The sequence below is a fragment of the Numenius arquata genome, chromosome 2, assembly GCF_964106895.1.
Source record: "Numenius arquata chromosome 2, bNumArq3.hap1.1, whole genome shotgun sequence".
Taxonomy (NCBI): Eukaryota; Metazoa; Chordata; class Aves; order Charadriiformes; family Scolopacidae; genus Numenius; species Numenius arquata.
This window is the reverse complement of record NC_133577.1, coordinates 89,228,419-89,245,075: the sequence shown is the minus strand read 5'-3', so window position 1 is coordinate 89,245,075 and position 16,657 is coordinate 89,228,419. Positions and strand designations below refer to the sequence as shown.

At 38.8% G+C, this 16,657-nt stretch overlaps 1 protein-coding gene across 1 annotated transcript in view; it reads right to left on the bottom strand.

Annotated features, from left to right (window-relative positions):
• PAWR (pro-apoptotic WT1 regulator) overlaps positions 1-16,657 on the bottom strand; it is a 79,050-nt gene that overhangs the window by 34,731 nt on the left and 27,662 nt on the right. The window contains exon 2 of the mRNA XM_074168903.1: positions 2,609-2,737. Within this exon, the coding sequence (XP_074025004.1) occupies positions 2,609-2,737 (129 nt within the window). The remainder of the gene's footprint in view (positions 1-2,608; positions 2,738-16,657) is intronic.

Sequence of the window (16,657 nt, the reverse complement as noted above, 5' to 3'; positions counted from 1 at the left end):
ATTAATACAGACAGCCTGGTAAATAGAAACTGAGATTGCTGGTCAAGCAGAATAGAAAAATATGGATTAAAAAAAAAAAAAAAAGGGGGGGCATGGGAATACAGCCAAAGCGTTATGTAATAATACCACTAGTGGAAACTAAAAGTGACAACTTTCAGAGTATTTGTTGAAGTTAAAACAGAGTGAACACAATAAGAAAGAGTCTAACAAACAACTTGGAAAAATGAATGAGGATTCCTGCCAAAGTATCTGCAAAGACAATAGATCAAGTTATAAGAGGCGTGCTCAGAGGAAACAGTTTCTCTGCAGAAATATTTTTGTTGGTGTTCATCACGGAAAAGCATGGTAAGGATCTCCCATCAGAGCACTTCTTCATGGAAGACTCAAAGGGTCTGTTTCAAACAGAAGTGCTGGTAGAAATTAAAAACAAATTAACAAAATGAAAAAAAAAAAACCTAGTTGCCAGAATGAGAAGTTATTAACTCCTTAAGCTCTGAAGGAGCTACTGATGATACTGAAAAATATAACACCTGAACTACACAAGATTGTATATAATCTCTTAGTTTAAGCTGCCCTTGTACCAGTGACTAACATAATCGCTATCTTTAAGAAGATTCTAGAGTAGAGAAGAGAACTATAGACCATTAAGCTTGATATTTATACTGAATAAAGTGGTGCTAATAAGTCTAAAACAATTAGTGAATAAGTGAGTAAATATGATATAGTGTGAAAGAGTCGCCAGGGCATTCGTAACACAGTGACACTTCACAAATCTAGTGCAGCTTTTTAAGTCAAAAAATGTCCACAAGAGAAAGCTGGTTGGCAGCCTACTGAGTTTCAAAAAGGCATTTCCCAAAGCCTCTTAAAGAAATTAAGCCACACTGGCATGTGGAGTTAATGTCCTTCCACGAATAAATCACTGGTGAAAAGATAGGAAATAATGGTGGGCCCTGATGGGCAGCTTTTACAGTGGATGGAGTATCCAAAAAAGTTCCATGGGAATTTGCTCTGGGACCTGTGCTTTTCGATGTATTCAGGAAGGAGGTGTCTACAGATGCTACTCAGAACAGAGAAGATGAAGGTCAAATGTGAAAACATGCAGGATTTCTCTATCAGGAGTGGCTGGGAGGTGAAACAGGAGATGAAAATTAGGGTACATAAGCACAAAGTGAGACAAAAAGGTAAACATACTTCTAAATTTACATATGCATCCATCTCAAGCATGCTGTTATCACTCACAGATAATGCCAAAATGTTAAGTTATACACATACAACAAAAATAGTAAACTCGGTGCTCAGCAGACAAACAGGCAGATATCAGGAATTGTCAGAAAAGAAACAGAGAACGAAACAAAAAACTCCATTAAACCACTTTACAACAGCATGCTGTACTGAACTCTTCAGTTCTGTTTCCTGATCCCAAATAAAATATAGTCAAACCAGAAAAAGTACAGTATGTTACTGAATATCTCCTGTACAAGGAACAACTAAATAAAACAGAATTCTTCAGCCTGGAGAAGAGGCAGCTGAGAGGGGCCACGCTCCCTCTGCAGCACTAGGTCACAGAAAGAGGAAGCAGTTGTTCCCCACGTCTTCCACTGGGACACCTTGCTGAAATCACATGGAAACAGATGGCAAGTGACAGGTTCAACTTAAACAAAAGGAGACTGTTCTTCACATTCCAGGTAATTAAGCTGTAGACCTCTTTGCCATAGGCTCTTCTCAATGTTAAACACATCCATGAGCATATGAAAGACTGGGAAAAATTTTAGAAAGAAAGTGCATCCAGACCCGCTAAATTCAGTGACGTCTTCTCTCTGGTTATAGATGCTTTAAAAACTATCACCATGTGCTTGCTCTGTTGGTATTTGTTCCTCCTTCTGTATGTGCTATTGCCACTGTTAAGAGTCAATAGGCAGAGAGAGATGGACTCAGGCCTGGGTTTGCACATGTCCTTAGGTAATAGGAGGACAAACAAGATTGGTTAAAGAGACTAAGGGCACAAAAGAAAAAAGATAGAACACTTGCCACAGGTAGCATAGTATGGATGAGGGGTGTACTGGGCATAACTGGCAAGGTTTATCGGTAGGGAGGTGCTGCAGGACTGAGTGTAACCTGTAGCAAGGTGACTGGACAACAAACAAAAAAAAAGGGAGAAGAGGTTTCACAGAGGCAAGGGGTGTTTTCCTCAAAAGAATTCCTAGAATCAGTAATTAGAAGTTTGTTACTTGACAATAAATTAAATTAGGAAATTGGGTCCTGATTTGAAAAGTTTACATCCCATTAATTGAATATTCTAAAGCTTTTTTTCACTTGAATCTCCAGATTTCTCTTCCTATCATTAAATAGTAAGTTTTATGGAAAACTTCAACACTGCTACCTTCATAACCCCTAGAAAAATAGAGGATTCTGTTGTCAGAATCGGGTTTCAATGTGTTGAGTTTGGGGAATGGAACCTCATACTTTATTTTTAGTAATGTGACAACTCCTGAACTTCATGTTTGTTTCCATATAGGTTATAATCTACTATTAATTAGGAGTACAAAGAAGGTGGTATGAATTTTAAAACTGAGTAAAATATCAAAATGAGCAAGTGTTAAGAACTCACCTGTAGTAAGTACGAGCCAGAGGTATCTGCACTGGAACTTTCATTTTGTATCGTATTCTGTTGGGTAATAGCATCCTCCTTCTTGCGCTCCTTCTGCCCTGCTTCGTCATCTTCATATTCATCGAGGCTCTAAACCCAAAAATATTCAGTTATAAAACAGTCTTTGTACGTTGCATCATATGCTTTCCATATTTCACAAAATTCATGCATCAGTGAGTATTTTCAAAGATTAATTTCGTATTTCAGAAAAGGTTAATTAATTGTTTAAATGCTTTTCTTTCCATGGATATTGATATCTCCGATACAAGAATAAAGATTGACAACTAACTGCTTTTTCTTAATCACAAAAATAAGAAATAAACAGATCCAACTTGACAAAGCTTTAGGCAATGTTGACCAAGTTCAGTGCTAATCCTGCTGCGAGCAGGAGCTTGGACTACACCTGAGGTCTCTTCCATTTGAATGATTCTACAATCCCATTTGTCAGAAGCAATAATTTTACCTCTATGTAAGAGATTTTGAGGAAGTACAGAAAAGGAAAAAAAGAGTTAATTGTACACTTCACTCAACAGCTGACCTTTTTTGACACAGTGGCATCTGCTGAGATTGAAGTGCCAGTCTGAATCACCTATCTTAATTTTGCTCTCCTTGGTTTTGGTTTTGTCTTTGCAAATTTACCACTGAAAATTAGTCATTTTCAAATTAGTTGGATAGTCATTAATTACTAACAATTAACACATATATAACATTTTGGCTCTTCATCACAAATGTTTCATACCAGACTTGCTGCAATACTTGATTCAAAAGGATTAAGTTTCTAAAGCACCGACTGCTGACAGGTGAGAGACAGCAGAAATAAATAAATAATCGGTAACGCTGCCTCAGTTCTAGCTCAGAGCCACGCTGAGGCCAGGGTAGCAGTGTGAGGACTCAACCAGCTTTGAACTAAGTCAGCTTTGTCTACATTGGTCTATTAGTTTAACAGACACAAATTTACAGAAAGAAAAAGCACAATCTCATGTTTGGAAGACCAACGTCAAGCAGACTTGAAGCTCAAAAAAAATCTGACCACAACATCACAAGCTGTTTGCCAGCGCTCTGCATTAAAACAAGGGGTGTGTGAGACCCCGCTCCAAAAACCCAGGGAACTAACCATTCTAAGGTACCAGAAAAAGCTTCTGGATGTATGTGTAACAGCTTGAGAAACAGAGAACAGGGCTATAAGAGAAGAAAGATGCATGTCAAATTATTCCAGTGGAAGTTTCTAATGCATAAAAAAGAAAATCACTATTCTGAGGCTTAGATACTGACAATCTCTGACATCACCTTATCCAAAGAACACAAAACTAACCAAAAGCATGTAATGAGAATGCTGGAATGCAATATTTTTTAAAAAGAAAATCAGTGTTACTTACTAATTGAAAAGAGCACTAGTATATAAAAAAACCCTAACTGTGGCTGCTCCAAAGCAAACAGTATGGCGATTGAAGCGCTAGAAAACTGACAAACTAGAAAGCTATATGTTTCCAAAAGTGAACATAATAAAGTGAACATAAGTGAACCTGACTAAATGCCATTTAAATTCTCTACAGTAGCACTCATGGCAGAACCCTAATGCAATTTCACCAGTATACTTCTAATCCACATTGTAATGCAAGTGATGTAGACCTCTCTACTTCTACCACTAAGAAAAAGCATATGAAAGATTATTACAGCTGAATCATTACACATTTAAAAACACTTTCAGTGAGTGGTCTTTTCAAATAAAATAATTATAAATGAAAAAAATGAATTTCATTCTCTCAGGTCCATTTTTAACAGCATTTAAAAAACACTGTCATGGCACATTCTAGGCCGTATTGATCTTTAAATCAACATCCTCTACTTTTTATAAACTGTAAAGCTTAAAAAGTTTGGTTAACGTAAACTGAAGTCTGTATCCTAATTTATCTCATTATCCTAATAATCCGTTCTGAAGTGACAAAATAAGAAATAATGAGCCACTACTGCAATTAGAAATGGAGTGATCTTCAGCCCTTACAAAACCAGCCTTGTTCAGAAAGAACTACAAGACTCACAGATGGTCTCACATGAATTAAGACTAATGTCATGCAGATGAAGAATGATACCGCGTTAGAAAAGCATAAAAACTTTTGGATTGTTGTTCCAGCCTCCACGTTGTTCCTGTAGGAGAATGAGGATTCCAGACAAACTCAAAGGACAAAAATAGTTTGACATCAGTTTGGATAAGCTGCCTCTAATTACTGTAGGAGAAAGCCAAACTGGAGACAGAAGAGACCGGTAATCTTCACACACCTCAAAAAAGCTTTGGATCTTCAAGGAACAACATTCTTTAAGGAGAAGGATACAGCTCAAATTACAATACTGTAGGTAAAAAAAAAAAAACCCAAAAAAAACCCGAGCCTTTGTATCGACTAAGTAGACAACTGCTCCTTTCTTCACAAGTTCTCTCTTTCAGGTACATGCTTCTCATAAGCTTTCCAGAGACCATCAGTATTCCACAGAAATATTCTTTTCTGAATACAGTTACATCTGTAAGAAAGAACGCTCTTCTCTCTTTCGATGCAGGATCACCTGCTACTAACTATTCTCTTAGCAGTTTTGGACAGGAACAAAATGCCATCATCTGACATGAAACTGCCAGCCACAAAATCTTAAACTAAGCATTTTCAGTTCGGATTTGCCAGCGATTCATAACTTCCAAAGTTAAAGGCTTTCTTCCCAAGCATGGAACAGTTAGCCGCAGTTTACGTAAACCTCATTTGGAACGTACAACCTGCTTTGAAGGCTGCCGGGGCTTGCTCCCGCCCCACTTCCCTTCACCGGAGCAGGCCCTGAGCCAGCGGGAGCCAAGAGCAACCCGCAACAGAAGCGGCGGGTTTTTATTACTCGTTACAGATGAGGTAGAAGAGTCACGAACAGGTTGTTCCTCACCATTTGCAGCCGATGCGGCACACTTGGCCAGGGCTGCCAAAGCCCTCCTGCCCTAAAGCAAGATTATACTGGTTACTGTCGCTGATGTTCTGTGGTTTCCCAAACACAAAGGTCATGTTCCCTTTAGATACTGACACACACAGACATGCACATGCCCACACACTAATTTAAACAATGTCCGTTTAATGTCTGCTGAGCACGAGTCAACACGATAATACCTACAGAATTTTAACTTTCTACTAAAGTAATTAAGTTTTGCTTCAGTGACCATTAGCCTTAATCAGGAAATCCATTTGTTTTGACTCAAGATGAAATAAGCTGTCTTATGCAAAATAATACTTTATATTCAATATTCTGCTTATGTACTTCCCATTAGCTTCAGTCAGATTGCTAATCTTAATGCTATTTATATTCTAGGCTAACTTTTAGAGTAATAAAAAAATCAACGAAAGCCAAGTTTCAGTTGTCAGATAATTAATTATTATTGAAAAATTATAAACATACAAAGTGTGGTTACAGACTTTAAAAAACTTTTTTGTTCAAACTGCCCTGCAGCTGAAACTGCCTCAGCCCACAGGACGTTTCAATCAGATGCATTACTGCATTGCTCGCGTTGCGGGCTCCTCTCAAACACTCCACTTTGCTTTAGAAACCAGTGTCATGTCACTGAAAAAGACATAAATGCAGTAATTACTTCCTCTGTCAGTACAGCGGAGAAATGGGACTTGTAACCACCGAGGTGCAATTCTGGCCCATTATATAATTCTCTCTGTCCATTCCCTTCCCCCGGCTTTTTTATTTTGCTGCTAGGCACATACCATTTCAGATTCTTATTTTCCACTAAAATCATCTGAGTTTTGTAGAGCAGATATTCAATGTGACATTCCCACATCTGATCTTAATATACGGAATCCACAGAAATTCTTTAGGTTTTCTAGCATTTCAGTACATGTTTGAAGCTGTAGTATAAACATTTTTCTGTAAACCTCTAGTATGGAAAATACAAGCAGAATAAGATGCTTTCAAAAGAATCAGACTGATGAAGGAAACGGCCACAAAGATATCCCCGCATTCCAGCGCACCACCAGCCTGCAGTTTAAGGAGACATTGTACAAAGCACATTTCTAATGACTCCCTGCATTGCTTCCTATAAACATTTGTGCATTGCTAAGGACAAACACAAATTGGGGAGAGACTGTCTCTTCCACGAGAACAAGAGGGATTCCTACATGCAAAAGATCAGTTTCTGAGCGCACACGAGCTGAGTCAAAATGTCACTATCCCCATCCCCCTTCCTGCACCAACTTGCTTTTCGCCTTGCAGTTCTGCTGGCCGAGCACATACCTAAGAGCTTCCCAATTCATTTCATGAAAGGTCAGGCAGGTTAGCTTCAGCAGTTTTAATTAGCCTGGCTGATTTTGCCTGAACCAGATGCAAGCCCATTCAAACAATTTATTTCGCAGAACTCCATGGATGGTTGCGCTACATCAGCTTTTTGAAAATGATGAGCACTTGAGATAGTAACATATTTAACCAGTACAGCAAGATGTGCAAGCAGATACATACTCTCAGTAAAACCCTGTGTTCAACTTCACATTGGGCAATAAACAGAAGATCTACAACACAAGCACCATCAGTTATCTTGGCTTTTTTTCAGCTTCTTAACCATGCTAACAATCTAGGAGAGGAAACAAATCTAGGCTTCTTCCCGTTGCCCCAAAATGACTTTGAACAATTAATTTACCTTTTTTTTTTTAAATCAATTTCACTGCAAGAATAGTTTCCATGTTTAGTAAAATTTCAAAGTGCCCTACCACAACTTCGTATCCAGATGCTGAAAAAGTGCCACGGTTTCTATTAAATGTAAACATTTCCTAAAAACTTCCACTGTAGAAATACAAGACAAGATAGAAGAATTTCTTTTAACTCTGCAAAAAATGTAAGTAGGCAATTAACTATAACAAAATACATTTTGGGGATCAACATTATTTTTCCCTCAGCTGGCCATTGACAGAAGCCTGGAAAAGTTAACTGCAAACTAAAGACGACTATTTTACACATCATTTCTTTATAATCACTCTTCTTACTGCAGCACTGAGAACCAAATGCTTCCTCTCTGTGCACAGCTCTGATACTTGTTAAATACCATGGTCCTACCTTTTTGCACAGCATCAAACCTTTCTGTCGTCACCTCCCAAAACACACAGCAAATACAAGTAAAAATCCCAAACCTCAATGATTTATTACCTTTCCCCTTCAGAAATACTACTTTTAATCATACTTTTAAAGCACATTTTATTACAATGTCCAGACAGCATCCAAAATATTTAAGTAAAATGGGTTTACAGTAATACAGTATCTTATTAGAACAACAGTATAACTGGAAAAATCACATCTTTTTCACTACAAGCCTCTCATCAGGTTTAGCTCGCTTAAGTTCCTTACAAGTTGAAAAACATCCTTATAGAGGTGAAAAGAGCTAAAGTTATTCATAGGAACTATCTAAAACCTACAAACACTTTTATGGATATGGATTACCCAGTAAAACATTATATTTTCTTAAGAATAACTGACCTTAATTCTTATGTGAAGAGAGTCCAAAAAAGGATAATAAACTCGCACACCTTATCTGAATGATCTTTGTGCACTTCTAAAAGCCTACGTATCCAAATGGAGCGGTCCAATGTCAACAATGAGTATGATCACAAGCATGGATTTTTAACCCAGAAAAAGAATAAAGGCAGGAATCTTTGGTATCCAAGATCAAAAGAGACCTGAATGCAGCAATAGGTCAGTGACCAGCAGGTGGGCCGGAGCACAGCTGACTGCAGCCATAGGATGTGCTCATCCTTGACCAACAAAGCCAACAAAGCAAACCAAAAAGATGAGCATCACTTAAGAGATCAATGAGATGCACATCTTGCTCTAACAGAACTCATAGCATTCATGATTATAAGTCACATTTACATTTTATTTGAACTCTATCCCTTTCTCACCCATAAAGAGCATTTCCAACTGCCTGCTTTTAATACTTAATTATATTTCAGAGAAAATAGTTTTCAATCTCTAAATCCACTCAGAAATGTTTCTGGGGAAAAAAAACAACATACTTTTCTGTATTAGAGCAAAATAACAAAGTATTTTGAATTCTTTTAAAGCTTTAAGTAAACCATCAACTACATCAACACTAGAATGCCAATTATCTCTCCATTATAATAACAAAAAGCAGCTATGTTTGCAGTTTGTTATTCAGCTAAATACACTGTTTGGCCACCACTGTCTTCAAACATGCCACAAGAATGGCTTCAGAAGTCAAATGTTTAACTTAGACTAATCGCCAAAAAATCCTTTATCGCAAGGCTTGTCAAGAATGATTGGTGGAAATGCTCACTTTAACTACTTAGTATGTGATATTAATATTGAAGCCACAGAGTAAAATGTCAGGGATGCAAAAGAAATTGCGAAAGACAAGCTACCTAGCATTATTAAAATGCTTCTAGTAAAGAAAAACATAATTATGGATTGGCAAGCTATCCGAATTAAGCACCAAACTATTCAATACTACTCTTGAGGTTAGCATCATAGACCCTCTTCTGATTAACCATCTAAGAACGGAAGTACCAAACAGCAGAACTGACTGAAGATCCTTATGCAAAGAAGTTAAGCTGCTGGCACTTGTATAACGACTCATCCAAAAGAAGTACCAATGCCCTGCTCTTAAAAAGAAAACAAAAACCAACAGCAAATAAAGGGGGCTAAGAAAAAAGCAGCCAAATCATCGCCTTGCTGTTGGTATGACCTACAGGCAATTCCAGTGCACCTGACTACAGATATACACAGAAACACTAACAGGAGCCCAGATTTAGATACAGCACAGCTCTATACACTAAGAAAAGTGAGATTAAATGTCCCCCTCCTTTTTGAAACTTGGTACACTGCTCCTCTTACCTCTGTGTTCTAATCAATTTTTGCTACTGACAACACATCTCTTCCCCCTTCTGCTCATGGTTTATATATGGTATCCAGTTAACGAAGACTACATTCTCTACACAGAAATCACTAATAGCATTGAACACACAAATCTAAAAGTTATAGGAATGCTCCCAAGAAACACATAAACCAGGGAGAAAGGAAAAAAATAATAATCATAATTTTGCTCCAAAGTGGAGTCAGTCACCAAACCCATCTCCTTACCCTCCTAATTAACATTCTGAAATGATGCATCCTGCCTAATGAAAAGATCGAGAACCAGTGGCTGAGCAGAAGAAACCTGGCGAAACAAAGTTTGCCTCTTTCAGCCAGGAGGAATAAGAAATAGGTTTTGAGGATATCTGTACTATTCACAGAAGGAATATTTCTCAGTTTGCACCATGCCATACACGTTAGGAAAAAACAACAGCAGGCTGCAAGAACTGAAAAGAGAACTTGTCCTGGATGTATAGAAAACAAGCTACAGTATTCAGAGCACGCCGCTTTTCCTATAAAACTTGCTCCTGTACTAGATAGGATTCCTGGAGATACTGGTCTTAGAGATAGTGTAAACCGTCTGAAATGGGAGTAGTTCCCCCACCGGGAACAACGGCTGAACAAAAGCCACTCAAAGAACAGTTAGATAATGGAGTTAAAATGCCTGTAACCACCATCATTCTGACTTCCAAGCCATGTACTTCTGCCAAAACTAAGCAAATAGAAACAATGCTCCAAAAGAAAGAAAGATGCATTGTCACGTAGATAAAGACCATACAGATTGATCACCCTTCTATTTAAAGCCAGAAGAGCAGCAAGAGAAACAAGTCTTGGAGAAGATCCACACACTATTTTCAAAACAGAAGTCTTCCTTTAAATGTGACAATGTAATATACAAAGCATCCAATTTGTGTTTTCTTCCCTGGTACACCTATCTGGTACTTTCAAAAAGAAATAGAGATGACATCAGTATTTGAGTAATGTTCTGAAAGGAGATCAAATAGGTTAATCAGTGTACTGTATTTCTAAATATCCTGTCCTCTGAAGCATGACCTTTGTAGAAATTAATATTGTCTAAAAATTAAATGCAATTTGATATTCAACTGTTTTAGGTTAAGTACAGTGCCTTCATAGGTTTGATTAATTGACATTTTTCTTTTTTCTACCCAACTGAATCTCACTCAATGTTTACACACAGTGGGTGTAGGATTGATCAAACTAAACAAAGCCAAAGTGGCTGCTGACAACCAAGTGAGCACGGACAAGCCACGACAATAGACTCAGAACCAATTCCAAGGGAATAGGAAAATTTGGGCACAACACTTTTTTGAGAGTTTTACTGTATTTCTCATCTGGCAGTGGGATCTTCTGAATTAACACAAAAACTGATAAAAATATCAACCAGGTTCTCTTCTCTGTCAGTTGTTTCTTTTTGAGTCGTAATATAAATAGCTGTTCTACCTAAAGAGATATGAGGACTCTACACTCAGCAGTGGGGCAGAAAGGGAAAGGAACTACTGAAAAAGCACATTAAACAGGATAGGCACATATCCAGATAATAGCTGTTGAATTTGACTTTCAATAAGTGCTTTTGAAGCCTGCAACGTTGATGTCAAGAATAGAGACAGTGGTGATAGAAGTCATGCAGATAAAGCACATCTGAGGCGCTGAAGTTTGCTAGGATGGCAATTCCCAGAGATGATTAAAAAAGTTTAAGGTTGCTGCTACAGTCAATATTGTAACTATTTCTTGGGAGAACACCTCATACATACAAGTTAATCCTAGGAACAGTGCTCTGAAGCTGTTTCCCAACCTAGACTGCCGCGATCACCCTGTAGCTCTGCATCTGGAAGGAAGGCCTCTTCCACACAGGCTCTGCCAGCACTTCTTTTTTTTTAAAAAAAATAAATGTCCCGAGGCTCCTGAAGGAAATCCAGTCCACGTTCTTACAGTGCAATTCCATGTCCCAACAGCGTAAAAGTCTTCTGTCACAAGCATTTGTACCCCTGCTTCTTATGGAAACTGTGCTCAGCAATCACAGCTCTTTTGTCCCCATACTTTTTGAAGTCACTAGTGATGGGAAGAATGAGGGGGATGGTGGTGCTGTGTTCCAGACAGTAATAAATAATAATAGATTAGTATCTTTAAGATTGGAAAGTTGCACAAGTGCGGGGTTTATTTTTTTAATTCAAGTTTGCTAAGAGTGAAAGATGCAGATTAGCTGCCACAGTAATTCAAGGGTTAGACAAAGGAGGCAGTTACCCTTCCACCTGAGCAGTCAGCGCTGTATACAGCCCTGAACCAGCCCAGCAGGTGTTTGACTCTTCCCATTCAAAGGCTCTGTGAGGAACTGAGGGAACTATAGGATTGACTTACGAGTGAGGAGGAGAAAGCGTGGGAGACAGAAAGAGCTGTGGGAAAGGATCACAGAAAGAACATGCAGCTGATGCCTAGTGAGAGGGAGCTACGCAAGTAAACTGGGATTACAGCAGAAAAAATAAGCAAGCAAGCAAGCAAGGAACACATCTGTTTCAATTGGTCTGAGAAGCAAAACTACACACTGTATTTTGCTGAGGTCTTTCTGTCACTGTCAGAGTGATCTGCCTAATTTCCCCTGCAGCACTCACCCAAAATCTTTACATTGTGATTACCAGACGTAAGACACAGCTGGACGTATCCTCTCCCAGAAGATAAGGAAAATTAGGACTTAGGATGTGAGCATGCAGATAGACAAGACTTGGCCACTCAAGAGCATTTCATGTGCACACTTTGAGCTTACAAAACAGTGCCAGCAGGTTCAAGCACCTTAGTGCAGCAGCATCATTTGCATATGGTGACCTCAAAACAGAGAAAAACATGCATAGACACAAAAACAAATCAATCTGGGTGTGAGGAAATGTAGTACAGGATCGTAATGGGAGGAATGAGTCACGTCATACAGGTGGTTCAAACAACTGCACTCACTGGAACCTTGCACTGCTGTAATGCATTGCCTAAGAGATATGGTATTTCTACATCAAATCAAACCAGAATAAAGCAGGAATAAAGCAAGCAGGGAAAAAGCTGGATAAATAAAAGCCTATATTCCAAGCGCAGAAAAAGCTTGTACAAAAAAGGCAATTTTCCATTAGCTTTTTTAATTATTGAGTGACTGATATGGTTTTGGGGGGTTTTAGTTATACAGTTACTTGCATACAATATAGCGTAAGTCTTGGCCAGATCTGCAGCGAACAAGAAGTTCTTTGCATGTCAACAGATCTACCTTTTCAGGCCAGACTGCTCAAGCAAATCATTAAGATTTCAGCTTACAGGTATTTGTTTTCTTGATTCAAAACATCAACCATAACACGCATTTCTCAACTGCAAAATAGAAATAATGGGTGAAGTCCTCTTTACTGAAGTACTCGGAAATCTACCCATTAAAGACATCTGGGAAATTTTTTTATGTGCTGGCATGGATCTGTTCTGTGCTCTAGACCCATGGCACCAGCAAGGGTCTCCCTTGCTGAGGCACAGGATAAAAGGGCCATGATCCCCTCCCCCCCTATTTTCTAAGGAGCTTAAAGAGAGCCTAAGGTTAAGGTTAAGACTGATACACAAATTAACGTGCATCGTCTTCTCCGTGGTAACTGTTCACGCGCCTTGTTTTCTGTAGACCAAACTGTAGTAAACACAAGGTAATTCAAGCTTTACCATCCCCCAGTGAAAGAAAGTTAAACAATTTTACATCTCCTGTAGGTACCACCGGGTAGGAGCATTCACAGCGTTACCATGGAGCAGCCCTGAGCCATTCATGTGCCCAACCCGACAGTACAGGGGACAAGGAGAGGAATTAGCATGAGCTGACAACACTAGAGATGGGATTCAGAGCTCAATTCATCTTCTGCAATAACTTATCACTGCCAAATGATACTTTAAATCAAGAAAAAAAAAAAAAACACAAAAAACCACACAACTGGTTTTAAGGATCTGTATCACAAAAAAAAAAAAAACTTTGAGATAAAATGATGCTCCAGTAGGGGACTTCATGTTGTAAACAGGGAGGAAAAAAACCACCAACCACCAAAAACCAGCAACATCAACAAAATAAATCCCCCAGCCACTGCTACACTTGCACTCCAATCCAAGTAAGTAAGGAAGTATCCGAGGAGGAGTCAGGACTGAGGATTCTGCTGTTCACGTTATTAAAACGTGCTTTTAATTTTCAGACTACAAGCTAAAGCCTGTAATAATGTCACTTGGAAAACAGAAGGCTGAGCGAGCATCTGAGGGTGAAAAGGAATGTTTTCACAGGCGCAGTTAGTAAATACCACTGGCTCCTGCAGACATTCTTCCTTAAATGGAAATTAACGTTGCTTTAGGTTAGAAAAAAACCCCCATCTGATACAATAGAAGCGATAGGCTAGCTATTAACCTTTTAGCACCTGTGCTAAAAGACACAAGAATTAGCAGAAGGCTTTATATATACATTACTTTTTGTTCAAAAAAAAATATAAAATCCTTCCCCTTCCCTGCCACAGGATTCCTTTCTGCAGATTTGGAAGAGTAAGGAATCCAAAAGTCTCTCAAACACTATAAAAACAATGTGGAAATAAAAAGTCTCTCTGCATATCTGTGACTAACTGTATGAGGGCACTAGACAATTTAAAGAAAGGAAACTACTCCAGATAGAATCAGAACTGAACCTTCACCCTAACGTTGAGCCAAACTTTATTTGGACGCTGAAATAACTCTGCATTGCTTTGATTTTATTTTTACTTCTTATTTTTTATTTTCACATGTCCCCCTGCAATTGCGTTTTCCAGCCAAGAAAACAAGACTGTTCTCCCTCCCCCAAGATTCCTAACAAATTGAACATGACGGACAAGGGCTGAGGCTCCACAACAGCTTAAATTAGCCTGTGTCCATTCAGCCCTACTCCAGCTCTCCCTCTTTCCTGCTCCTGCACATGGGCACCCGCCATGCACCATCTCCATCTGAGCCGGACCACCTCCCCTGACGCAGGCAAGTCACGTCAGGGTAACTTACTAGCAGAAAACTAACCCTGTAAAAAGGGAATAGTCTCTCCTAACGCGTTGGTCTAGCTAACTATAGGATTAAATGAGTGCCAGAGTCCACACAGGCAAGGCAGGTAAAAACCAAGGGTCCAAAGCAGCCCTGACACGGGAAAGGTTAAACTCTCACAAAATTAAAACCTCAGCATTTCAAACCAGAGAAATACTCAAGTACTCATCTAAAAGCACATACTAATGTGAAACATAATATTAACTATTTTGGAACAGCGTCCCTGATAATAGTAAACACCATCTATTTTTAAGGAGAACCAAACTGTTCATTCAGAGTTCAGAGCTCAGATGTGTGGCCAAGGGCACTTCTTTAACCTGCAGGTTTCATGGGCCGCAGAACAGTCTTCCCCTTGTGACCCGCTCGGTTGCTATTACTGGAAGTAGCAAGAAGAGGACTGCTACGGAGCTGCAGGGCTCATCCATCCCAACGCAAGAAGTTTCACCACCACGCCACATAAAGACACAGCCCCATGTTATGACTCCTAAGGTAAACAGGCCCATCAAGAGTCACAGACAGGGGATTAACATGCTCCTCCTTACAGCCTGACTCCACACACAGTTTGGCCATTGTAACTGAAATAATTAAACTGCAACATAAAATATAAATGGATGGAGAGACAAGCTGGACTTCTTAGCCTGGCTTTTCCACCACGAACAGCATGAACTCAGAAATACCTACAGACTGGTCAAACAGCCCAGCCTTATCTTCTGCCCATCCTGGAGCCTCCATCACCCTGGCACAATGTTTAGCTGTTCAGGAAGCAATCCCACTGTAAATGAATTCCTCGAAACTATTATTGTATTATTTTCAGACCTGACACTTCCCTATTAAAAAACAGGTGTCCACACACAACAAAAGGGACAGCAGAAAACCGGGGCCCACTAGACCTAGCCTAAGTCCTTCTGAAATTTGTATCAAATTATCCCCTCTCTTAGCACAAATATGCAAAAATGTCATTAAAAGATGTATAACTTGTATACATAGCATTCCTTATATTAGTAATTTCTCCTGCTAACATATGCAAGTAATTTTAGGAAGAAACATCCATTGATATCAAGACCACAGAGATCATAACACAGCTATGCCCTATGTATGAAGGTTTTGGTATTCTCTTCCTATTAAGTAAAATTTTCCATTTTTAAATGGAACTCCTTTTTCTTAAAACAATTAGAGCTCCACCCACACTTCATGGTTTTTTTTTACTGTACTTCTGACATGGATTTGTAATAAGATAAAAAAGAGAGCATTTTACCAATTAAGCTGTAGTAGTTTATGCCTGAAATATAAATCTGGCCCAGGATTTTTTCTCGCTGTGAATCTGAAAATGTGAAACAGATTAACATTTGGCTATCTTTATTTATATATAATGGAGTACCTTATTAACTGGAGCTGGGATAGTAAAAGGCTCTGACTCTCTCCTACAGCTGCTTTTCAATTTATGGTTTGTCTTTGAAGACTGTTTTTAAAAACGGTAAAGAAGGAAGGAAGACATAAGTACATCTACACATCGTCATATCAAACACCCACAAAGGCTTCAACAGTCATTCACCACTGGTAAGAAATGCTGTAAGAAAGGATTTCTCCCAGAAGTACAGTTAACGTTATAAACAACTCACTGGCTCAGTGAGAGCAAAATATCACCTTGCCAATAGGATGCAGTCTGATTAACTCATGTATCTCATTGAACCTAATAAGACCTTGTTGCAAAAACAACAAATACATTACACAAAAAAAGAGCAAACAAAAAGCCACATACCAAAAAAAGCACATAGATCAGTCTGCCTAGAAAAGCCATCTTCATCACCGGAGATCTTAAAGAATACATCAATGTCAAATGTGAGGGATAACACAGGCACAAGGATCCTGTTGGGACAAGATGACAAACTAGATGATTCTTCAAGGTCCCCTGCAGCCTAATTTTCTAGGCTTTTATAACCGTAAACTCTTTGTGGGAAAACTTTCAGTGGACACACATATAACAAATAAGGATAACAATAGTGTGGAAGGTAACAGTATGAAAAAAGAAAAATAAAAGGTTGTTCTACACCTGCTTTGCTCTCA